The 25,074-nt window shown below is 39.9% G+C and overlaps 1 protein-coding gene across 7 annotated transcripts in view; it reads left to right on the top strand.

Moving 5' to 3' along the window:
• The first annotated feature begins 606 nt into the window (after positions 1 to 606).
• ELAVL4 (ELAV like RNA binding protein 4) overlaps positions 607 to 25,074 on the top strand; it is a 160,990-nt gene continuing 136,522 nt past the window's right edge. The window contains exon 1 of one of the 7 annotated variants that reach the window (XM_073579159.1): positions 607 to 955. In XM_073579159.1, coding sequence (XP_073435260.1) covers positions 908 to 955 — 48 coding nt within the window. In that variant the 5' untranslated portion in view covers positions 607 to 907. Of the gene's footprint in view, positions 956 to 998; positions 1,489 to 6,780; positions 7,483 to 8,206; positions 8,451 to 25,074 lie in introns of those variants that run through there. The other 6 variants (XM_073579158.1, XM_073579163.1, XM_073579157.1 and 3 more) reach the window with 6 other exon arrangements.

The raw sequence follows: 25,074 nt of genomic DNA, 5'->3' as shown, positions 1-25,074 counted from the left end.
TCCGTTGGCGCATACATCCCAATCCTGTTTAACGGGGGGTTCGGACGTAATCCCCAACAGAACGCAATGTGAAAGCACCCTTATACGTTTCACTATACCAGTATCTATTCCAACACTCCTAACATGGCTGTAAGTCGCATTGCCGCCTTCAATCCAAACACATCCATAACACTGACACTATATACACGGAGACAGATTTTCATTTCTTTTTTTTTTTTTTTAAGCAGTAACGTATTCAAGGCCGAAGACTGATCTATTCTATTTGCATCCCTTATCATTTTATGCCTTATTTTGTGCCGTCTGGTTTAATTGCGGGATTGCAGTTGCAATGCAACCATTTTCGAGGCATGCATCTGCTCGCTCGATGGAATTAACCTCCAGAATCTACCGAGACTGCGAGCAGTTTCTTCTTCTTCTTCGGGGAAAAGGACGGGGGGATAGTGGTGGGCAGTGACGAGTCATTTAGTATACAAGGGGTGATTGGAGGGACAGCAGGCATGGGTGCATACTGTTAATATACCTGTTTTCGCACATCCAACCAAGCTCCAGGTCCCTTTATTTTTCCTACCCAAGGTTATTTGCATGTTTGCTCTCGAACCACCTAGTGGATAGGCTTCGAACTGTTACTTTGAAAGAATACTTTTAACACCAGCCATGTTTGTAGCATTGTAACCTTGCAAGAGAGCAGTCCATGCTGCTTTATCCATCTGTACTCCGGCGCGCTTGATCAGGGGGAAAATCCGGCAAGCCGAATAGAAGCTCTGATGCGCGAACTCTAGGGAATCTTCCTATTGACTTCTCTTGGAAGGAAAAAAAAAAAAAAAAGAACAATTCGGACAGACCCCTTGCAGACGGAGCATAGCAAAGGCTCCTTTTTCTTACTCTCTCTCTCTCTCTCACTGGCAAGATGTTTGAAATCACCAGGACCCTTAATGCTGCTTTATTAAATAATGAGGTAACGATTTGACACTTTCTTATCCGAATCTAACATTTTTCGTGCTGACTTTAAACTGCTGTAAATGAAGAATTATTCCCAAAAATGAAGACAAAAATTAACCTGATTTAAAAAAAAAAAAAGAGGGTTTTGTTGTTTTGTGGCTTTTACGAAAAATCAAGATTTTTTTTTTTTTTTGCCCTCCTGTGATCTTGAAACCTCTTTGCAGCCAAGGGGGCTTCTTCCGGTGTATTGCGTTCCCTAGTCCTTTTGACAGCGTAGAGGTTAATGAGTGCGTCAGTCGCCTGCTGTTGCCTATGGTAGTACGAAGTATGACTTGCAAGCTGCCCAGAGTAGGTGTTTATTAATGCTGAATTGGCTTGTGGTGTAGCCCATCTGGACTATAAGAGACGCTGCAGATTTCTTGTGATGTTAAGATGTCCATACCGTTTGGAAAGGATGTTTGCTGGAGACAGGCTGAGAGATACGCTATGAATCCGTCCCTTTTACATGCATCTGCTGCCGCTAATGACTTACAAGGCTGCTCATTTAGGGTAAGGCAATCTAATCACCCTTTGATTTGATTTCAGAGGAATCGTCTGTGCGCGAGTTCCTCGTCTCTCTCTCTTTTTCTCTGTGTCTCTCTCTCTCTCTATATATACATTTTTTTTCCTTCTGTTTGTGTCCTCTTCAGCCGAGCTGATCTTAGCAAGCGTAGATTCCTGATATTTTCCTATATGTTACCAACTTTACACCTACGGGGGCTATCCTCGACGTCGATGCAGAATTTTGTATACGGAGGTTTGCAAGTGACGGGATATGTATAGATATCATGATAAATGATCCTTTAGATCTACAATCCAATGGCTTTGCTACAATTGATGATCTTCTTTTAAGATCTACGGGATCTATTTGATATCATTCATTATGCATCAAGGGGGGGAAAGTTGTACATTTAACTTTGGCTTAAGCCTCAAGATCAATCGGAATATAGAATAGAACCCTAATGCTATTTAATAGACTATTTAGCATCACCAGGACGTTTTTTTTTGCCAATTTTCGGATAGCGTTACCCTTAAAATTAGATCGAGGTGTATTGCATTTTGTGACATTGTCCCAATACATACTTGCAAGCTGAATCTATACAAAGTATCCATGTAATGCTATTCTTGATATGCCTATGATAATGCGTTTCGTATGCTCGTCCCATCGTGTGTCTATTGGCGTGCTCCTCGTATTGCTATGTGTTTTGCCCACGATGTCACGAACGGTGATTATTTCTTCTTGCTACGACCAAGGGAAACCTATCGGGTTAGCTTTAGTGTGTGCTGTTTTATTTCATTGCCTCGCTAAATATTTAGGGTTAACAGGGTTAACTGATAACTTTCAGACTGGACCCATAGCGCCCCCCTCGCACGGTATAAGGGCACTTTAATTCTTGCTTTAGGCAATGGTGTCACTCGGGGGTGGGGATGATGGAAAGCAAAGTACGGCCCATGATTAGAATATTCCATCTATCGTATGACGGTGTCATTGTAAGTGAATAGTTTCTATATTCAGAGCAAGGACTGTATGGCACAGACTGATTTACTGTATACACATAGTATTTGCATTGCACGACCAGTTATGGTGGTTACATTGTGTAATATCACGTCTTACATCATTGCCATCACCAGATCTTGTGTACATAACCCAGAGGATGATGTGGCTGTAACCACCTGTGCATTACCAACACCGATCGCCCGAGCACATACCGCCATCCTCCAATAGTCGGAGAGCGCCATACTGTCATAATAGAATGGTTATGCTTCAGCGCCTGTAGTTTACTGTTCTGTCATGTCTACATAGAAATGTGAACGGCGCCACCTTGACTGGGGAGTCACCCGCCAATCTTTGGGGAAGAGACAGAATGTAACCAATAAGGATTTAGGATCTTATATTGCACGCCAGTGTGGACCATGGAAGGAAGAAGATGGTTGGTTCTTGGAACAGTAATGCAAGTTGTACTGTTCAGGAGATAGATAGATAGATAGATAGATAGATAGATAGATAGATACAGTAACAGATAGATAAATAATAGATAGATAATAGAGAATAAATAGATCGATAATAGATAGATAGATAATAAATAGATAGATAGATAGATAATAGAGAATAAATAGATCGATAATAGATAGATAGATAGATAGATAGATAGATAGATAATAAATAGATAGATAATAGATAGATAGCTGATAGATAGATAATAGCTAGATAGATAGATAAATGATAGATAGATAGCTGATAGATAGATGATAGATAGATAGATAGATAGATAGATAGATAGATAGATAAAACAATAGCAGCACTAAAAAATCACAAGTTGCGTCCAAAGCCCCCAAGGCAAATACCAAATCTTATGTAGAGATTCAAAATTGGAGGCAGCACACCATTCTGTTTAATAGCCCATCATGGCGACGTTTCGGTTCAAGAGTGAGGCTTGAAAAGGTTCTCACTCTTGAACCGAAACGTCGCCATGATGGGCTATTAAATAGAATGGTGTGCTGCCTTCAATTTTTGAATGTCTAGATAGATAGACAGACAGACAGATAGATCTCGTGTAGCCATTGATGACAGGCTCTATGTGGCCCGGGTACTTCTAACATTGTCAGTGTCTTTACCATCCCATGCTCAGTAGACGCTGTATACCTTGTCACCATAGACGGCCATGTGGCTTTGCTTTGGCAGATGTTATAGAGTGACATGAATTCTATTTTTCGGTGATATAATGTTAATGATATAAAATATAAGTTAATCCATTGCAAGAATCAAAGAAATCACAGACAAGTTGTGAGAGTTTTGTTGCCTCCCAGTCCTGGTGTGACTTGTACTTATCCCCCATTAGCGGCGTCCACATCCGCTGAGTAATGCACACGTATCCCCCGTCTCACCATCCAGCGCTGGAATATAATTCATAAGTGTATCCTCCAGTCTCCGCCATGTACTGGATGTATCCCTCAATCACATCTGACTCACTAATTTAGTGGAAACGTTCTGTGCTCTCAGCATTTCTGCACCGTAATGACTTTTCTCTCAGTTTACATTAATCAATAAGGACCAAAAAAAAAAAATCGCTTAAAATGTTTCCTGCATGTTATGGCGCTCCTTATATTTGTGCCTCTAGGGAGAAAATACAAATGTATCAGGAAACTTAAAAAAAAAAAAGTAGAAGCGATGGTGTAATGTTACAATAACTCTCTTTCTTCTAAGCAATTTGCTATTGATCCTCAGATCGGTAATATCCAAGAATTGTCCCGAGATCCTTCCTGTAAATATGAAGAAACTAATGGACTCAGAAGTGGAGCGGATCGGCGCTCTGGGTCACAGTTCACTTAAACCACTTTACATAATGCATGCCTTAATCATGCGAGGATAACGTCACTCTATTGCATACGATATATAGCTTTGGGGTGAACATGACCCATAAATTGTACGATGAGTCTCATCGGTCTACTTTATAGAATGAGAACGGATGCAACTTGTTGGGAAACTAATCTGCTTATTAGACCGGTCCATACTGATTGAAAGCCCATCAGTTTTTCTTGCATTTAGGCCACGTCCATCTGTGGATGTATTTGCCATGTAGGCAAACTAGGCACGCGCCTAGGGCGGCAAAGTTTAATTCCTATTAAAGGCTGCTAGTTCCACTTAGCATTATGTATACATTATCGATAATGAAGGGGATGTAGGATGATAGAGCATAATTATATTGGGGTTATAATTTAATTTAAAGCCCCCTTAATTCCCCTTTGCTGCATATATTAAATGAATGAGGTGCAAATAAGGCTTTTGTACTTGGGGTATTTCTCCATTCACCAGCTCTTACCTCTACTATTACTTACCATCATCATAATCATGGATGAACTATGCATTGGCCGTCCCCTCGCTCCCACACCCTCAATGGGGTTTGCGCAGTTCAAGACAGTCACCCTCGTATATGGGTTTTCTGTGACTGTCAGCGGTGGTGCGGCTACATATATCTTACTGGTTGTCACTATGCCAATTAAGCCCAAATATTGTTTTTTGTTTTCAGTTTTGCATTGAGTATATATGGTATATATATTCAATACTCAAAGTAAAAAAGTGGCAGAAAGACGGACGACCTCCTGTCTAAATAATTCCCATTATGGTCGGTCGCCCCATATTGGCTGTATCGGCCCCATGGATGAATCGCGTTGCTCCATGCACGTTGCTGATATCATCCACCTTCCAATGCGTTTTTTTACTTTCTTCTAGGTCAGTCCCCTTCTTGATCTGCACAGATGACACTTTACCCCCCTAAAAAAATAACCCATAGATGCTTCCATATAACAAACCCGAGTGTCGATACCAAAATGGAACCATAGCGGACGTCTCACACCCGCAGGGTATTCGGGAATTTACTATCTAATATAGAATAAAAAAGGAAAATAATTACTGAAGGTCAGAGGACCGACTTATGTTACGCCCATGATGAGATTTCTAAAGTAAGCGCCATTGCGCTCTAAGGCGGCTGATGCAGGACATCTTGGCTTGCAAAGCGGACCTTAATCGTGAAAAAGTCAGCGGGTCACATGACTTCAACAGCTTCCTACTCCTTAGGCCACGTTCACACGTTCAGTATTCGGTCAGTATTTTACATCAGTATTTGCAAGCCAAAACGAGGAGTGGGAGATAAATACAGAAGTGGTGACGTGTTTCTATGATACTTTTCCTCTGATTGCTCCACTCCTGGTTTTGGCTTACAAATACTGATGGAAAATACTGACCAAATACTGAACGTGTGAACGTGGCCTTAGATTTAAAAACTATTAGCAAAAATATATTTTTAGTTAAAATACATAAACAACCTAAAATAATAATAATATCAATGTATTATTATTTATTAATAATTTTTTTTTTTTTAATCTTTTCTGATGGGGCCAATCGTGCCAGGAACGGGATGTGGCCAATCATACCAAGATTCCAAAAAGGAAATGAATATTCATTGACCTCCACGTCCATGGGCATGGAATGCAGTGAATATTCATTTCTCTTTAGCATCGGGCACAGGAGTTAGCCGCAGCCGCCCACTCCTGCCTCTGTGACCCACTGCTCCGCAGAAACCGCTCCCCCACCACAGCCAGAGCCAGTACATCCTGACTATAAGATGCACCCAAAGACATACTGATAGGGAATTTAGATTGTGAGCCCCATCGGGGACAGCGATGATAATGTGGGCAAACTGTAAAGCGCTGCCGAATATGTTAGCGCTATATAAAAATAAAGATTATTATTATTATTATTATTAAAGAATAAATAATAATAGTAGTAAAAATAATAATAATTAAAAAAAGAATAAATAAGAATAAATAATACTAGTGGTAACATAGTAATAATAATAATAATAATAATAATAATAATTAAAAAAAGAATAAATAAGAATAAATAATACTAGTAGTAACATAGTAGTAATAATAATAATAATAATAATAATAATAAAAATGTAGTTCTCACTTTTGGGTCAGGTGACTATTTTAAATCTAGATCTAATTTATTTTTGTTGCAAGCTTATAAAAAAAAAAATTCTATAAAATCATCTCTTTTTTCCCTCCTCCCCACCGTCATTGTCCTGATGATTTTTTTTTGTTTTTTGTTTCATTTAGCCCACACTGTAATGTTAAAATCAATACATTTGGATTAGTAGTACACTTTGCATGCTGGAAAAAAGACCCGTGAACTGATACTGTGGAGCCAAAAGAGCCCAGCTGGTCATTAATGACAAAATACAAAGCATATTTCAGTGACCGTCACTGAGCCATTAACCCCCAGGGCTCCAGCAGCAGCAGGTTGAAAAAGAACACACAGCAAAGGCTTCTGCAGCACACAAAGAGTTAAGCTTCCTAGCTGTTAGAAGACAATTTCAATAGCGCCTTCCATAACCCCGCCTTCCCCAGCTCCCTAGGCCAATCAGATGCAGCCGTTATCTGACAGATAGTCCCATAAATGCATGCAAGCAGCCAGCCAATTTTCTAGCAAGGCTCTATCCAATTTTCATATCTACACCCTACTTTCGAGAGGCATCGACACAGTCTCTTTCTCTCTCTCTCTGTGTTTTTTTCTTTTCTTTTTTTTTTCTTTCCTTATTTTTCTTTTTCTTTTTCGTTTCCTTTTTTCCCCCCTTTATTTCAATTCTTCACAAAACACCAGATATAGTTTACTATTTATTTATTCATTCATATATTGCTTTACTTTATTATTTTTATTATTATTATTATTTAACTGGACATTTTGTCGCTTTTTTTTTTTTATTTTTTGCTTTTTTACCAGGGCAGTTCGTGGATTTAGGGCGTGGGGGAAAAAACTAATAATAACAACATAACAACAACAACAAAAAAAATACATCAAAAATACACAAAAACTTTTTCTTTTTTTTTTTTATTTCCAAAAACATACAATAAAACATTCTCGAAAAAATTAACTGTTGCCAGGAGAAAAAAGTCGGAGGTCGCGCGGCGCGAGAAAATATTAACAGTTTAAGAATGGTGATGGTAGGTATGGCAAATTTCTTTCTGTTCTTGAGTCCTGTTTGCTGTGTCGATACGTTGTGTCTGCGTCTCTTGTTCTGTGGGCATGCCGATCTCGCTGCTGCTTTCGTGATTGGTATCGGTGGGTTGATTTGTTTATTTATTTATTTTGGGGGGTTCCTTGTGCGGCTGTATCGATGGACTGATTTATTTTTTTATTTTTTTGGCTCCTTGTGTGATAGTATCAGTGGGCTGATTTATTTATTTATTTTTGGGTTCCTTGTGCGGCTGTATCGATGTTCTGATTTATTTTTTAATTTTTTTTGGCTCCTCGCGTGATAGTATCAATGGGCTGATTTTTGTAAAAATTATTATTATTATTTTTTTTTTTTTAATAGGCCGTGTTAGAATGCATATTATTGTCAAGGTCATTCCGGGTTTTGCACGCTCGTCTTAAGACAAAAAAATTTTAAAAAAAGCACCCTACGTACTGTGTATGGCATCGCCATCATCTGTCTCCATTTATCCTGTGAAATTGTGTGTGTTGTGAGGCTTCTTTTCTGTCATTGTGTTTCCGCACAAAGACTCTTTGGAGAAAAAAAAAAAAAAAGGAAAAAAAAAATCCCTTAAAAAAAAAAAAATCTCGCCCATGCTGCTAATTTCGGTTGCTCCTCTCTCCTTTCCCGAATGGTAATCTTCCATCGGAGTAATATATATAGAGGCTTGGTAAATGCTGCATATTGTATTTCAGAGTTTCCTGCCGTGACCTCATAAAGGAGGAGGAGGCTGGCGTGTGGTTGAGCGCGCACTCTGTGTATGTATGTGTGTGTGAGTGTGTGCGCGTGTGTCCTTCCTAGCGTCTCTTTGCCAGCGGTACTGTAAGGAGGAATGTCAGTTTTTACATAACGCTCTTTTTTTTTGGTTTTGACACTGTGACAAGCTTGAAGGCTCCATCTCAATAGTCACAGATGGAGTGGAATGGCTTAAAGATGGTAAGTGCATTCTATCCATTGCTATTCTTTTTCCTTTATTTTATTTTATTTTTTTTTTGGGGGGGGGTGATTTATTTGAAATGACGTCTGCAATTTCTTCCGGCTTTGGCTTCTTCTTCTTTTTTTTTTTTTAACATGGGTAATTCATGTCGAACGCATGACTCGCCGCGTTGCATCCGATCTAGGATAGGACCTTGACAACTATAATGTCAGTGCACGTCTATCACGGAATTACTTGGTGCTGTGTAATCTTCATTTGAATTACATGAGTCTTTGGCCGTGTCAGGATTTTTTTTTTTTCGCTCCCTTTACGCTGCTGCTGCTGCTGCTGTGCTTGCCTTAAAGCAAAAAAAAAAAATCCTCCCTTAAAAAAAAAGCCATTTGCCGCAGAATGCCAATATTTTTAATAAGTGCATCTGGCTTTTTCGGCTTTCCTTTCCTGTCCCCCCACCCCCCCAAAACACTGAGCGTGCAGCTCTTTGACGCTCCTTTTGTGTGCGTTTCTCACAATGGGTGTAAAGTGCCACACTTGAATCTTTGCAGTCGTGACCTGCATGGCATTTCATTGAACGCTGCAGGGACGCAGGGCGACAATGTAACCTACGGTTTCCTCCAAAATCCCTTTGGAAGACGTGGACCTTTAAGGCAAAAAAAAACAAAAAAAACACTTTCCCTTTCCTTCTAATTTGAGGATTCTTCATCTCCTCCAAACGCCTCTTCTTTTTTTCTTTTTTTTTTTTTTATGGTTCCGTTCTTTAAGGAATTGTCTTTGTCTGCTTGTTTTGATGGGTGTAAAACAAACAAGATTAGATGGAGCATTCTAAGCGAAAGCTATCGCTCCGAGGGGAAGCCAGAGAAAGGTTGCCCGGGAAACGACTAGGGAAAGAGCGGAGATAGGGGAGCAGGTGGCAATCATTTGGGAATATAGCAAGCGGCGTGAAAAAAAAAAAATAAAAGGAAGGAAGGAAGAAAAAAAAAAGGACTTGGGGTTACCGCTATCATCTGCACTGCGTTATAGCAGTCACAACTCTAATTATTCCTTACATATAGGTGCTAATTACATCTCCGCACAGATGAACGGTGGATCGCTAAACACTATTTTTAAGCATCTGCCTTCTCTGTAGAACCTAGTTTTCTTTTTATGCGTTACGCATACTAAGAAGAGCGAAACCTCGACCAACAATGTAGCACGCACATCTATTTATTGACATGTTTGTAAACGCATCTATATTATATGTATCAATACATACGTCTCGATGATCTACTTTTAAAGGGCATGCCGACTATGTACGATCAAGATTTTTCAGATATTTCAATATGGGCTTTACAGCACCGGCAGGGGGTTGAGATGAAGCAGTGTTGTCCCCCACCGCCCCCCAAACCTTAGTTGGTTTCAAGCAGAAAGCAGAATGTTTTATGAGCCTGGTAGCGTCGTCCTTCCCATATTTTACCTTCTTGACTTTCACTCACTTCAACGTTAGGTAGAAATGGGAGGTAGTCCAAAAAAATGGGGGGGGGGGGAGACATTTGGGGGTCTACGCCTTGCAACCTATAGCCAGAAAGTACTGTAGGAATTAACATATTCCAATGCGATTGTCCGTTTTCTGTAGAAACGTTGCGACTCGACAACATTGGGTTCTATATGGGGACGATGTGATGGTGCTTTGACGGAATTTTTCTAGGTTGTGTTTTTGAAAGTTAGGAAAAATGATGACATTTCGAGCCTTCGTCGTTTTAAGCCTTTGTTGAGTAAGGAAATACATTCAAACACGAGTACAAGAGGACGTATAAACCCCGCAATCAAAAGATATGTTTCACTCCAGTGCACAAAACACCTCAATTTCCATCTTGACTAAATGAATAATGGGATAGAAAGAAAGTCTATAGTCAATGGAGAGACAGCTGATAATGGAAGGGAATTGTTACGTCGCATTCTTCCGCGCGGTGCATCACATCCTATGTTGCCTATTTGTACACTATTACTCGCACATGGTTTGTGCATTCTGGTTATCATGTGTTTGGGGTGTTGATTCATTGTTGCACTTGGTTTTGGCCTTGGATATGGATTATTTTGTTAACCGGTCATTTTGTAGACTGCAATATTATCATTTCCGGTGTATTTTAGGAGGATATATGCCTCCTTGTGTTACAGGTCTAAGGTCTAACAAACTTAATACGCCTCTGATTAAGTGACTATGTCTGGACTAATACTTCCTGTTTGTCCATTACATTGCCCAGAGCTTCCTGGAGAAAAAGGGAAGAAATATGGGGCGATGACAACTTCAACAAATAGAAAAAAAAAAGCTGTTATTACTTATTGAGATTGGATCTGGGTGTGCAACTGGCTTAGGTTTCAACATTGCTGTCCTTCAGTGTTCTGCGCAAGAACACTCAATCACATACTCCATGGGAGGTCTGATCAATGGATGTACTACCAAGAACTGGAGAGTAGATGGAAAACAATGCAGTAAAAGTCTTCTCCAGTTTTAGTGTGTTTTCTCTATGTGCTGGTTGTAGTTTTAGTCCACTTTCTATTTGTGTTAGTTGAAGTTTTAAGTGTAGTTTTAGTGCATTTTATGTATGTGCTGGTTGTAGTTTCAGTTTATTTAATGTATATGCTGGTTATAGTTTTACGTGTAGTTTTAGTGCATTTTATGTATATGCTGGTTGTAGTTTCAGTGTATTTTATGTATATGCTGGTTGTAGTTTCAGTGTATTTTATGTATATGCTGGTTGTAGTTTCAGTGTATTTTATGTATATGCTGGTTGTAGTTTTACGTGTAGTTTTAGTGCATTTTATGTATATGCTGGTTGTAGTTTCAGTGTATTTTATGTATATGCTGGTTGTAGTTTCAGTGTATTTTATGTATATGCTGGTTCTAGTTTCAGTGTATTTTATGTATATGCTGGTTGTAGTTTTACGTGTAGTTTTAGTGCATTTTATGTATATGCTGGTTGTAGTTTTACGTGTAGTTTTAGTGCACTTTATGTATATGCTGGTTGTAGTTTTACGTGTAGTTTTAGTGCACTTTATGTATGTGCTGGTTGTAGTTTCAGTGTATTTTATGTATATGCTGGTTATAGTTTTACGTGTAGTTTTAGTGCATTTTATGTATATGCTGGTTGTAGTTTTACGTGTAGTTTTAGTGCATTTTATGTATATGCTGGTTGTAGTTTTACGTGTAGTTTTAGTGCACTTTATGTATGTGCTGGTTGTAGTTTCAGTGTATTTTATGTATATGCTGGTTATAGTTTTACGTGTAGTTTTAGTGCATTTTATGTATATGCTGGTTGTAGTTTCAGTGTATTTTATGTATATGCTGGTTGTAGTTTCAGTGTATTTTATGTATATGCTGGTTGTAGTTTCAGTGTATTTTATGTATATGCTGGTTGTAGTTTTACATGTAGTTTTAGTGCATTTTATGTATATGCTGGTTGTAGTTTCAGTGTATTTTATGTATATGCTGGTTGTAGTTTTACGTGTAGTTTTAGTGCATTTTATGTATGTGCTGGTTGTAGTTTCAGTGTAGTTTATGTATGTGCTGGTTGTAGTTTTACGTGTAGTTTTAGTGCATTTTATGTATATGCTGGTCGTAGTTTCAGTGTATTTTATGTATATGCTGGTTGTAGTTTTACGTGTAGTTTTAGTGCATTTTATGTATATGCTGGTTGTAGTTTTACGTGTAGTTTTAGTGCATTTTATGTATGTGCTGATTGTAGTTTCAGTTCACTTTATGTATATGCTGGTTGTAGTTTTACGTGTAGTTTTAGTGCATTTTATGTATATGCTGGTTGTAGTTTCAGTGCATTCTATGTATATGCTGGTTGCAGTTTTACATGTAGTTTCAGTGCCTTTTATGTATGTGCTGGTTGTAGTTTCAGTGCATTGTATGCATGTGCTGGTTGTAGTTTTAGTGCATTTTATGTATGTGCTGGTTGTAGTTTCAGTGCATTGTATGCATGTGCTGGTTGTAGTTTTTATGTGTAGTTTCAACACATTTTATGTATGTGCTGGTTGTAGTTTCAGTGCATTGTATGCATGTGCTGGTTGCAGTTTTACATGTAGTTTCAGTGCCTTTTATGTATGTGCTGGTTGTAGTTTCAGTGCATTGTATGCATGTGCTGGTTGTAGTTTCAGTGCATTGTATGCATGTGCTGGTTGTAGTTTCAGTGCATTGTATGCATGTGCTGGTTGTAGTTTCAGTGCATTGTATGCATGTGCTGGTTGTAGTTTCAGTGCATTGTATGTATGTGCTGGTTGTAGTTTCAGTGCATTGTATGCATGTGCTGGTTGTAGTTTCAGTGCATTGTATGCATGTGCTGGTTGTAGTTTCAGTGCATTGTATGCATGTGCTGGTTGTAGTTTCAGTGCATTGTATGTATGTGCTGGTTGTAGTTTCAGTGCATTGTATGCATGTGCTGGTTGTAGTTTCAGTGCATTGTATGCATGTGCTGGTTGTAGTTTCAGTGCATTGTATGCATGTGCTGGTTGTAGTTTCAGTGCATTGTATGCATGTGCTGGTTGTAGTTTCAGTGCATTGTATGCATGTGCTGGTTGTAGTTTCAGTGCATTGTATGCATGTGCTGGTTGTAGTTTCAGTGCATTGTATGCATGTGCTGGTTGTAGTTTCAGTGCATTGTATGCATGTGCTGGTTGTAGTTTCAGTGCATTGTATGCATGTGCTGGTTGTAGTTTCAGTGCATTGTATGCATGTGCTGGTTGTAGTTTCAGTGCATTGTATGCATGTGCTGGTTGTAGTTTCAGTGCATTGTATGCATGTGCTGGTTGTAGTTTCAGTGCATTGTATGCATGTGCTGGTTGTAGTTTCAGTGCATTGTATGCATGTGCTGGTTGTAGTTTCAGTGCATTGTATGTATGTGCTGGTTGTAGTTTCAGTGCATTGTATGTATGTGATGGTTGTAGTTTCAGTGCATTGTATGCATGTGCTGGTTGTAGTTTCAGTGCATTGTATGCATGTGCTGGTTGTAGTTTTAGTGCATTTTATGTATGTGCATGGGTGATGCACAGCAAAGCAGAAGCAATAATCCTATACTTTGCCGAGGTCGGTACAAGACTTAAAGACAATTTGGGATATTGTGAAGGTTTGTGCAGATAACAATAATTACCCCTGTAGATTTACAGCTGTGACTTGCAGAAATCCAAGACGTAGAACAATTAAAATCTCTTCTGAATTCCTTGGTTGCTGCAAAGGTTTATATACTGTATATATTGTTAGAAACTCACAGTTTGCCATGGACACCTCGGCAAATGATCCCATACCGTTAACAGTCTATTGATGCCCTCCATGTGAGTGAGAAGATAAGATCCCTACATTGTTTTTCCTATAGATTATTTTGGCTTCTCTTGATGTTCACAGTTCAGCACCTTGGTCAGCAGCCTAAGGGCCTAAGTATTCTTTTCGAGTCTTCGCTACGTTGTGTTTGGTGACATCGGATCCGTCTTCTTTTTCGTGACTTTAGAATCCAATTGCTCTCATTCCCTTTGTTCTGAAATGATCAGTGTCTCTCAGCCGCCACTGATTTCCATGAAGCCCCCCTCCTCCCTTTTTATTCTTTACCTCTTTGTTTGCCAAATGCACAGAGCATCGACAATTGCAATCTTTGCTTGTCCTGCGCGGACCACCAACACTACTTCTCCGCTGTGGACCGTTGAGGGGAGTAGTGTCCTTTCCCCGATGTGTGTTTAGCCTCTTGGCTTGTAACTAATAGGAATGTGCCTGAGAAATAAAATAAATATATATGAGGAATATAGGGGGATGTAATGATACCACTCCTGGCTCGCTCTTGGAGCCGCATACATCTCACACAGTTATTTGTCTATGGGACAGTAGAATGTGGAGACGTATTGAATAAGTGCTGCAATGCAGTATTTTTTTTTCTTCAATGTCATTAAGGTGTTTAGGGTTAGACGAAGAGGATGGTATTTTGGGGGACGTCGTTAAAAAGCATGGCTAATTTCAAGCTGTCAAATAGGGAGAAGAGGTGGAGGGGGGGGACAAATCCTCAAATTTCTCCTCCCTCCTTTTTTGTGTTGGCAAACGTGACCAATTATCCACAAAGATGACAGCCTGTGAAGGTTAAACTGGGGGATTGTCTGCTACTAGTTTATTCTTTCCTAAAAAAAGACATGATGTAATAGAAATGCATCCCTCCAAATAAACTGATGACTTAATCATTGGTCCATTATTACATAATGCACATTAATTAGCTTTGTAGGAAAGTAATAAAAAAGTGACTTAGACCGGAGTCAAATTTGTTACAAAACGCCAATAGTGTTACCTTTAATTTTCTATAGGACCATGGATAAATATATAGTATCAGCAATCATACACATCTGCACAACCAATTAAGCTCCGCTACATCTTGGGGATGAGTTATGTGTAAATATTGTAGATTTTCTTTTTTTTTTTTGGTAAAAAGTGCTAAAATATTATATGTTATAAATGGTTATTTTGGAACATCAAATCTGCATCTAAGAAAAATCTGAAAAGTTATGGAATCCGTTGACTTAAAGCTGCACTGAATGAATGGAATCTGATCCGGTTATTCTGGTTCCAATGTTTACAACTAATGATGCAACATAATAAAAAAAACCAGTGACGGAGAAGAAGTGCTGCAGACATCTGGCACGTGTGCCCCAAACCCCCTATAAGGACTGGCAGGTTAATTAAAAAAAAACAGTGACGGAGAAGAAGCGCTGCAGACGTCTGATAAGTGTGCCCCAAATCCCCTATAAGGTCTGGCAGGTTAATAAAAGAAACAGTGACGGAGAAGAAGGACTGCAGACATCTGACACGTGTCCCCCAAATCCCCTATAAGGGCTGGCAGGTTAATAAAAGAAACAGTGACGGAGAAAAAGCGCTGCAGACGTCTGACACATGTCCCCCAAATCCCCTATAAGGTCTGGCAGGTTAATAAAAAAAAAACAGTGATGGAGAAGAAGCGCTGCAGACGTCTGACACGTGTGTCCCAAATCCCCTATAAGGTTTGGCAGGTTAATTAAAAAAAAACAGTGACGGAGAAGAAGCGCTGCAGACGTCTGATAAGTGTGCCCCAAATCCCCTATAAGGTCTGGCAGGTTAATAAAAGAAACAGTGACGGAGAAGAAGGACTGCAGACATCTGACACGTGTCCCTCAAATCCCCTATAAGGGCTGGCAGGTTAATAAAAGAAACAGTGACGGAGAAAAAGCGCTGCAGACGTCTGACACATGTCCCACAAATCCCCTATAAGGGCTGGCAGGTTAATAAAAGAAACAGTGATGGAGAAGAAGCGCCGCAGACGTCTGACACATGTCCCCCAAATCCCCTATAAGGGCTGGCAGGTTAATAAAAGAAACAGTGACAGAGAAGAAGCAGTGCAGATGTCTGACACATGTCCCCCAAATCCCCTATAAGGGCTGGCAGGTTAATAAAAGAAACAGTGACGGAGAAAAAGCGCTGCAGACGTCTGACACATGTCCCACAAATCCCCTATAAGGGCTGGCAGGTTAATAAAAGAAACAGTGATGGAGAAGAAGCGCCGCAGACGTCTGACACATGTCCCCCAAATCCCCTATAAGGGCTGGCAGGTTAATAAAAGAAACAGTGACGGAGAAGAAGCGGTGCAGACGTCTGACACATGTCCCCCAAATCCCCTATAAGGGCTGGCAGGTTAATAAAAGAAACAGTGATGGAGAAGAAGCGCTGCAGACGTCTGACACGTGTCCCCCAAATCCCCTATAAGGGCTGGCAGGTTAATAAAAGAAACAGTGATGGAGAAGAAGCGCTGCAGACGTCTGACACATGTCCCCCAAATCCCCTATAACGGCTGGCAGGTTAATAAAAGAAACAGTGATGGAGAAGAAGCGCTGCAGACGTCTGACACGTGTCCCCCAAATCCCCTATAAGGGCTGGCAGGTTAATAAAAGAAACAGTGACGGAGAAGAAGCGGTGCAGACGTCTGACACATGTCCCCCAAATCCTCTATAAGGGCTGGCAGGTTAATAAAAGAAACAGTGATGGAGAAGAAGCACTGCAGATGTCTGACACATGTCCCCCAAATCCCCTATAAGGGCTGGCAGGTTAATAAAAGAAACAGTGATGGAGAAGAAGCGCTGCAGACGTCTGACACGTGTCCCCCAAATCCCCTATAAGGTCTGGCAGGTTAATAAAAGAAACAGTGATGGAGAAGAAGCGGTGCAGACGTCTGACACGTGCTCCCCAAATCCCCTATAAGGGCTGGCAGGTTAATAAAAAAAACAGTGATGGAGAAGAAGCGCTGCAGACGTCTGACACATGTCCCCCAAATCCCCTATAAGGTCTGGCAGGTTAATAAAAGAAACAGTGATGGAGAAGAAGCGGTGCAGACGTCTGACACGTGCTCCCCAAATCCCCTATAAGGGCTGGCAGGTTAATAAAAGAAACAGTGATGGAGAAGAAGCGCTGCAGATGTCTGACACATGTCCCCCAAATCCCCTATAAGGTCTGGCAGGTTAATAAAAGAAACAGTGATGGAGAAGAAGCGGTGCAGACGTCTGACACGTGCTCCCCAAATCCCCTATAAGGGCTGGCAGGTTAATAAAAAAAACAGTGATGGAGAAGAAGCGCTGCAGACGTCTGACACGTGCTCCCCAAATCCCCTATAAGGGCTGGCAGGTTAATAAAAGAAACAGTGACGGAGAAGAAGCGCTGCAGATGTCTGACACATGTCCCCCAAATCCCCTATAAGGGCTGGCAGGTTAATAAAAAAACAGTGATGGAGAAGAAGCGCTGCAGACATCTGACACGTGCTCCCCAAATCCCCTATAAAGACCGGCAGGTTAATAAAAGAAACAGTGACGAGAAGAAGCGGTGCAGACGTCTGACACGTGTCCCCCAAATCCCCTATAAGGGCTGGCAGGTTAATAAAAGAAACAGTGACGGAGAAGAAGCGCTGCAGACGTCTGACACGTGTCCCCCAAATCCCCTATAAGGGCTGGCAGGTTAATAAAAGAAACAGTGACGGAGAAGAAGCGCTGCAGATGTCTGACACATGTCCCCCAAATCTCCTATAAGGGCTGGCAGGTTAATAAAAAAAAACAGTGACGGAGAAGAAGCGCTGCAGATGTCTGACACGTGTCCCCCAAATCCCCTATAAGGGCTGGCAGGTTAAAAGAAACGCTTTATTGAATAAATTAGACATTCTTCTAGTTCCTCTAGCGCCGGGCTCCGTCATCCATTGGGGACAGACTTTATGTATTGCGTTAGTCAATTGTTTCTCATTACATTGATTCCAAGGGACTTCTAAATGTGCGCTCTCGTAATGACCCCTGACCCTGGGCTCTGTCACATTTACGGCACCATAAAGGGTAGTCTTATAAAGCTATAAACATAACTGTTTGGATACAGCCATTCGGAAAACAAGAAAGAGCTGATGCATAAAGGGAAGGATTAAGATGCAAATATTTGCAGCTCTATGACAGCTCGTAAGAGAGGAAAGACTTTTGTCAAGTCAAATAGACATTTCCGGTAACGTCTGCTGTATTCTGCCCATCAACACAAGGATTAATAGGGCTGGGGGGGCTATGAAGAAAAGGAAAAATCACTACAGTATAATAGGCCTATGGTAAGAAGTAAGTTTCAATACCCCACCTTATTTATGAGACCCCCATATGATCATGTGACAGCAGAGATTGTCCCCTCATCCCAAAATTACTGACTATAATAAACCTTACAGTAGTTTTCTACTGGGGACTTTTTTTTTTTTTTTACTTAATTGCATGTATATGAGGCTAAAATCATTCTTGCAATCAGGATTTCATTAAAAATGTTGGCTGTTTCCTCACATATTCAACTTTGAAGTGGTCTTTGGTCATAAATCAGCTGAAAGGAACTCAGAAAAAGATAAATAAAAAAAGGTAGAAACTCCCCCCGAATGAGCTTACTGATGGATTCCCAGTTGACTCATTCTGCAGCCAGCAATAGAAAGTGCGGAACAGGGGCTTCAGGAAGCAAACTGTGCAATATTTTTAATGAAACCCAATTGCAGCAATAATTTTTAGCCCCAAATGAAAGCTTTTAGGCCAAAAGGAAAATTGTTGTCTTTATTTTTTTGTTTTAAATCCATATTGGAATATTTTCAGATAACAGACCAGTGTTGGATAGTGGCTATGAAGAGTGTCTCAGGTTTTGGAGGATCTGGGATGTCCATGCATTTCTTCAGGCAGTTTATTAATTTTATTGGGAGTCATGTAATACCTTATTTCCCCTGTGGGGGCGCTGTAAAGGAACTAACTGACTTAAAAATGTTACACTGTTTTATGCTTTTGTTTCTCTATAAATTCAACTTTGGTGTGATCTGTGGTCATAAATCAACTGAGAGGAGCTCCGAAAAGGCCAGATAAAAGAGTCAGAAGCTCTCCCATTGGACCATCAGAAAGAGCTCACTGACAGATTCTCAGTTAACTCATTCTGCAGCCAGCAATAGACAGTGCAACACAAACCCCTATACCCATATATTACAACTGAGGATCACAGCAGCACAATGTAATTCAGCCAGAGACCAAATATATTTAATTAAGTTGACCCTATAGTCCAGAACATTATGGGGGAGGGGGAACATTACTTTTAGGAGTTCGTGAAAGAACATGATTCCATCTCTGATACTGTAACAGAATTAACAGGCGCATTATTAATATTCATGATTACCATTTGGCCCATAGAAAAAAATATATTGTAACTTTCCTATGGGGCAAATGAATTGCAAAATGTGTCCGTTTACATATGGAAAGTAGAAGTAGTAGAAACTTTTTGTGTAAGCTCGAGTATTTTTACAATGGAAGCCAATGGGGGGGGGGGGGAAAGAAGTCGATATTTGGCGTTCTTTTACGCAATATACATTTGGATACTTTTTTGTATTTTGTTTTTTAAAGAATGGTGTAAAAGTTTTATATATATAAAAAAAATGGATCCCACAATGTACACAGTCTTACAGAACCGACAATGTGGGGTCGTTACGTTCTGCCGTAAATGAAGACCATTACTATGGTAATCCTCCATGATGTATAGGAATTCATTAGTTATATATCCCCGTCCTATATTATATACACAGTTTGCAACATATGAATAGAATCTACAGGGAAGCTGGGAAAATGAATCTGTTCCTAAGCAATAAAATATTAATATCGTTATCGTACTAGTTAGTAGTGTTGATGTCTGTGCAGGGTGGTCAGTGTTACCAAGCAGGACGACTGGTAGGCAACATCAGGGAAATTTTGGATTATTTTTCTGTACAGATGTGACAGTAACAATAATAATAGTTATCATGTAAGAATTATTATTATTTTACAATTAACATATTATTACATTAATTATTACTTCATTATTTTACTATTATTTTAAAATTATTAAATTATTTTATTTTTAGATTCTCACTATTATATTATTATTATTTATATTATTACCTTTATTGTACATTATTATACATGTACCTGCAATTATTGTCACAATAACAATAATAATTGTTAATAATAATAATAATAATAATATAATTGTTAATAATAATAATAATTATATTATTATTATTATTATTATTATCAATTTTATAATTATTAATAATACAATTTAAATTATTATTATTATTAATATTATTGAGACAATATAAAATTAAGCAATTTATAATATATTAATAGTAAAGTAATGAGAGGATAATAAATATTATGATAATAATTATATATTAATTTTAAAATAATAATAATAATAATAACTTTTTCTGCTCGGTCATTGAATAAGAAGAGTCATCGCGTAATATAGTGTACTTTTATTATGTTGGTCACCAACTACCTAGAACCTACCTAGATCCATGTTTGTCATACCCACTAAGGCTAGATTGCATCATGCCTTGAAATGTGTGACCCAGACATATGCAACTTTTTTGTATATATTAAGTCATATCCACCAATGACTCACGTGAAAAGAAAAAGGCAAAATTTGGGATATACTCATCTGGAGAAGACCAGTCAAGTGCACCCAGACCTATATACAGTATACTGACTTATACTGGCCAAATATCTCAAAAAAGGGGCCCTCTTTGGAGAAATGCCCACCTAATGTTAGTCTATGGGCAAGGTAGATGTCCATTTGGAAACATTTGCCGCCAAAGGCGCTGGCCAAACACGTTGCGAGCCTCAGAAACCCTTGAAAAATGGACCCAATGCATTGCCATGTGTAATTAAGCCACCTTCATTGTAACTACATTTAACACCATCATTTTTACCAGGGGAAAATATATATATTATTAGTTTTTATTACATTGTTATTACCAAACATCTGCCATATACATGTTGTGCTGGTACATTATCTAACCATTCCTGAAAAAAAAAATTCCCTCCTCTTCCATGAAAAAGGGCCATTGTTTTGCGATATCTCCAGCTAATTGTAGTCTATGGCCAAAGAAGATGTTTATTTGGTAGTATTTGCCGCCAAAGGCACTGGCCCAAAAAAATTGACCCAATTCATTGCCATGTATAATTGAGCCACCTTCATTGTAAGTTTAATGCCATAACTAATATGTGGTTAAAATGTATATTATCAGGTTTTATTACATTATTACGAAACGTCTGCCAGATAGACGTGCTGGTACATTATATAACAATTCCTAAAAAAAAAAAAAAATTCCCTCCTCTCACATGAAGGGGCAATGAGATGCTTAAATGGCCTTTCATTTCCTCGGCCTTGCATAATTTTTACCCAGACTTATATCAAAGAAGAACTGGAAGCTCGGAGTTTCCTCCTGCCCTGCTCCACCATCCTTCATTATTCTGTATCCCCAGAGGATCAGGTGATCTTGAAAGGCTACGGAAATGTTTAGAAGCACACAGAATATTTAATTAAATCGGATGGAGACATGGCAAGGGTGAACGTGCGCACTGCGAGGGGTGGGGGGGTAATAGGGTCGGAGAAATGGATGTGCACGCACATTTGCAAAGATGTGACTGCAGCACGGTACAAAATGCAGAGCCAGCTAACCGAACGCTGCCCCGCGCTCGCTCTACCGCATGAAAGGTTAACCCTTTCCGCCTGATCTATCTGGCTTTTTTTTTTCCTCGCCTAGATGCACTTTCACCCCATCACTGTCTTTATATAAAATACCGTACTTCCTTATGCAGTAAAGTAACATTACAGATGTAGCAGAGCCGGGAAACACATCGGGCTGTGTCGTTTGTGCATTGTGAATCCTCTTATACCTTTACCTGCAGTTTTCAGTTTTGGGGTTGACACAGTGTGATATTGCAATACGAAGCTCCCTTTCAGCTCTCCTGTGTCTCTGATATACAGTGCAAAGGCTTTTTTTTTTTTTTGCAAAATATTCAGATTTTTAGCTCACAAATGGCCTACAATTCCTGCAGATACATTAAACAGATGTTACATGAATTATCTAGGGTAAGAAATATTCTGTTTATGGAGGCATGGCAAGGCTCAATCTCCGGGGGGACTAGTTGCCACCTGGGCAGTGAGTGGTGCTTGTTAAGAAGGGAAGATGGTGCGGGGAGATACTGTGTGTCTATTAATATAGGTGCAAGGCAATGGATATACAGTATATATTGGACTGGGGTGCCAGTAACCAACCTCAGGGCCCCACTTTCAGCAAATGTGACATTATCCTCAATCTTAAATTTATATACCAAAGATCTGGGTAGATTGATAAATGAATAAGATGCTGCCATTTTCTTTACATAGTGATTCAAGAATATTGTGCCAAGTACTGCTCATATAAGAGGATCATGGCCCATTCCTGCAGAGCGGCCCACCGGAGGATTCTCCTGTTCTCCCGTGGGCCAGTCCAGGCCACTCTCTCTCACCCACCCATCAGAACCTAAGGTGCTATGCGCATGTTCGTGTTTTTGCATGGACTAAGTGTCTGTAAAAAACACACAGACAAATGTCCATTTTGATGACAAGGGTCAAATCAAGTCTATGGGTCCGTGGAAAACCAGTACAGCACACAGGTAACATCCGTGTGCCGCCTGTGTTTAACATTGCAAAGTAAAGGAGAAGCTTTGTAATTTTTATTTCTTCATGCATACTGGAAAAACACTGATGGGAAAAACATACACATGCATGGAATACACAGTAACCCAACACACTGATGATACCAGTACCATTTTTACATGGGCGTGTGAAGGAGGCCTAAAGGTGCAAATCCAAGTCTGGTCCAAGATAGATAATATCCAAAAAATGGCAATACTTCTCCATTAAGTGAAAACGTTTAGGTGCTTATAATATTGCATATCCTATAGCAATGCACTTATGAATTCTGCAGTTTTCAGTTACATTGTAGAGGGTGCATTTTTGTGCCATGGGTAGTACAGATCCTTTGACAGAGGCATAACTCTAGTAGGTGCGGGGGTTGCCTTTACATTCGAGTCCTGTAGCCTAGAAGAAACACAAAAAGCCCCTTTAACCTATATGTGTCACACTGTGACGATCTTCGGTAAATAAGAGAGGGGCTCAAACTGGTACTGAGACCCTAACTGTCCCTGTGGTACTCATAAAGGTAGAGAGGCCTGGGTCTCTGACCTTGCTATGCTCCTGTTAATGTCCTAAGCTGTCCCCTCCCACTCTCCCAGGAGGCCTGGGACAGATATGTTAGTGTATATACAGTGGGGAAAAAAAGTATTTAGTCAGTCAGCAATAGTGCAAGTTCCACCACTTAAAAAGATGAGAGGCGTCTGTAATTTACATCATAGGTAGACCTCAACTATGGGAGACAAACTGAGAAAAAAAAATCCAGAAAATCACATTGTCTGTTTTTTTTTCATTTTATTTGCATATTATGGTGGAAAATAAGTATTTGGTCAGAAACAAGCAATCAAGATTTCTGGCTCTCACAGACCTGTAACTTCTTCTTTAAGAGTCTCCTCTTTCCTCCACTCATTACCTGTAGTAATGGCACCTGTTTAAACTTGTTATCAGTATAAAAAGACACCTGTGCACACCCTCAAACAGTCTGACTCCAAACTCCACTATGGTGAAGACCAAAGAGCTGTCAAAGGACACCAGAAACAAAATTGTAGCCCTGCACCAGGCTGGGAAGACTGAATCTGCAGTAGCCAACCAGCTTGGAGTGAAGAAATCAACTGTGGGAGCAATAATTAGAAAATGGAAGACATACAAGACCACTGATAATCTCCCTCGATCTGGTGCTCCACGCAAAATCCCACCCCGTGGGGTCAGAATGATCACAAGAACGGTGAGCAAAAATCCCAGAACCACGCAGGGGGACCTAGTGAATGAACTGCAGAGAGCTGGGACCAATGTAACAAGGCCTACCATAAGTAACACACTACGCCACCATGGACTCAGATCCTGCAGTGCCAGACATGTCCCACTGCTTAAGCCTGTACATATCCGGGCCCGTCTGAAGTTTGCTAAAGAGCATTTGGATGATCCAGAGGAGTTTTGGGAGAATGTCCTATGGTCTGATGAAACCAAACTGGAACTGTTTGGTAGAAACACAACTTGTCGTGTTTGGAGGAAAAAGAATACTGAGTTGCATCCATCAAACACCATACCTACTGTAAAGCATGGTGGTGGAAACATCATGCTTTGGGGCTGTTTCTCTGCAAAGGGGCCAGGACGACTGATCCGGGTACATGAAAGAATGAAAGGGGCCATGTATCGTGAGATTTTGAGTGCAAACCTCCTTCCATCAGCAAGGGCATTGAAGATGAAACGTGGCTGGGTCTTTCAACATGACAATGATCCAAAGCACACCACCAGGGCAACGAAGGAGTGGCTTCGCAAGAAGCATTTCAAGGTCCTGGAGTGGCCTAGCCAGTCTCCAGATCTCAACCCTATAGAAAACCTTTGGAGGGAGTTGAAAGTCCGTGTTGCCAAGCGAAAAGCCAAAAACATCACTGCTCTAGAGGAGATCTGCATGGAGGAATGGGCCAACATACCAACAACAGTGTGTGGCAACCTTGTGAAGACTTACAGAAAACGTTTGACCTCTGTCATTGCCAACAAAGGATATATCACAAAGTATTGAGATGAAATTTTGTTTCTGACCAAATACTTATTTTCCACCATAATATGCAAATAAAATGAAAAAAAAACAGACAATGTGATTTTCTGGATTTTTTTTTCTCAGTTTGTCTCCCATAGTTGAGGTCCACCTATGATGTAAATTACAGACGCCTCTCATCTTTTTAAGTGGTGGAACTTGCACTATTGCTGACTGACTAAATACTTTTTTTCCCCACTGTACACGTAAGACAAGCAGGGATAACAAAACGCAACTTGCATACAAAAACATTCACCAAAGGTAGAGAGGAATAAAGGGAAAAATAGGAAGGTACAAACCAAATGGGAATAGGATATAGAAGAAACCATACACCCAAAACAACAAACAACAATCTCCAGCAGCAACTACAATCTCCAACTTCAGCACACCCATTCCAGCAAGCAAGGAAGTAAAACTTTCACGGGCAGGGATGAGAAGGTCTGAGCAGGTGCTATAGAGAGAGAAATCAAGAAGGTCAGGAACAGTTATGAGATGGAGCTTCATGTCTCTAACCAGCACACAAAGAGTCATTAACCTCTTCAGCGCCAAAGGAAACAAAGTCCATTTAATATGAGGAACA

The sequence above is a fragment of the Dendrobates tinctorius genome, unplaced genomic scaffold (genome assembly GCF_039654945.1).
Source record: "Dendrobates tinctorius isolate UK_male_01 unplaced genomic scaffold, ASM3965494v1 ptg000061l, whole genome shotgun sequence".
In the NCBI taxonomy this organism is placed as follows: domain Eukaryota; kingdom Metazoa; phylum Chordata; class Amphibia; order Anura; family Dendrobatidae; genus Dendrobates; species Dendrobates tinctorius.
Note: the sequence above shows the minus strand (reverse complement) of the source record. Positions and strands in the feature narration are given on the sequence as shown.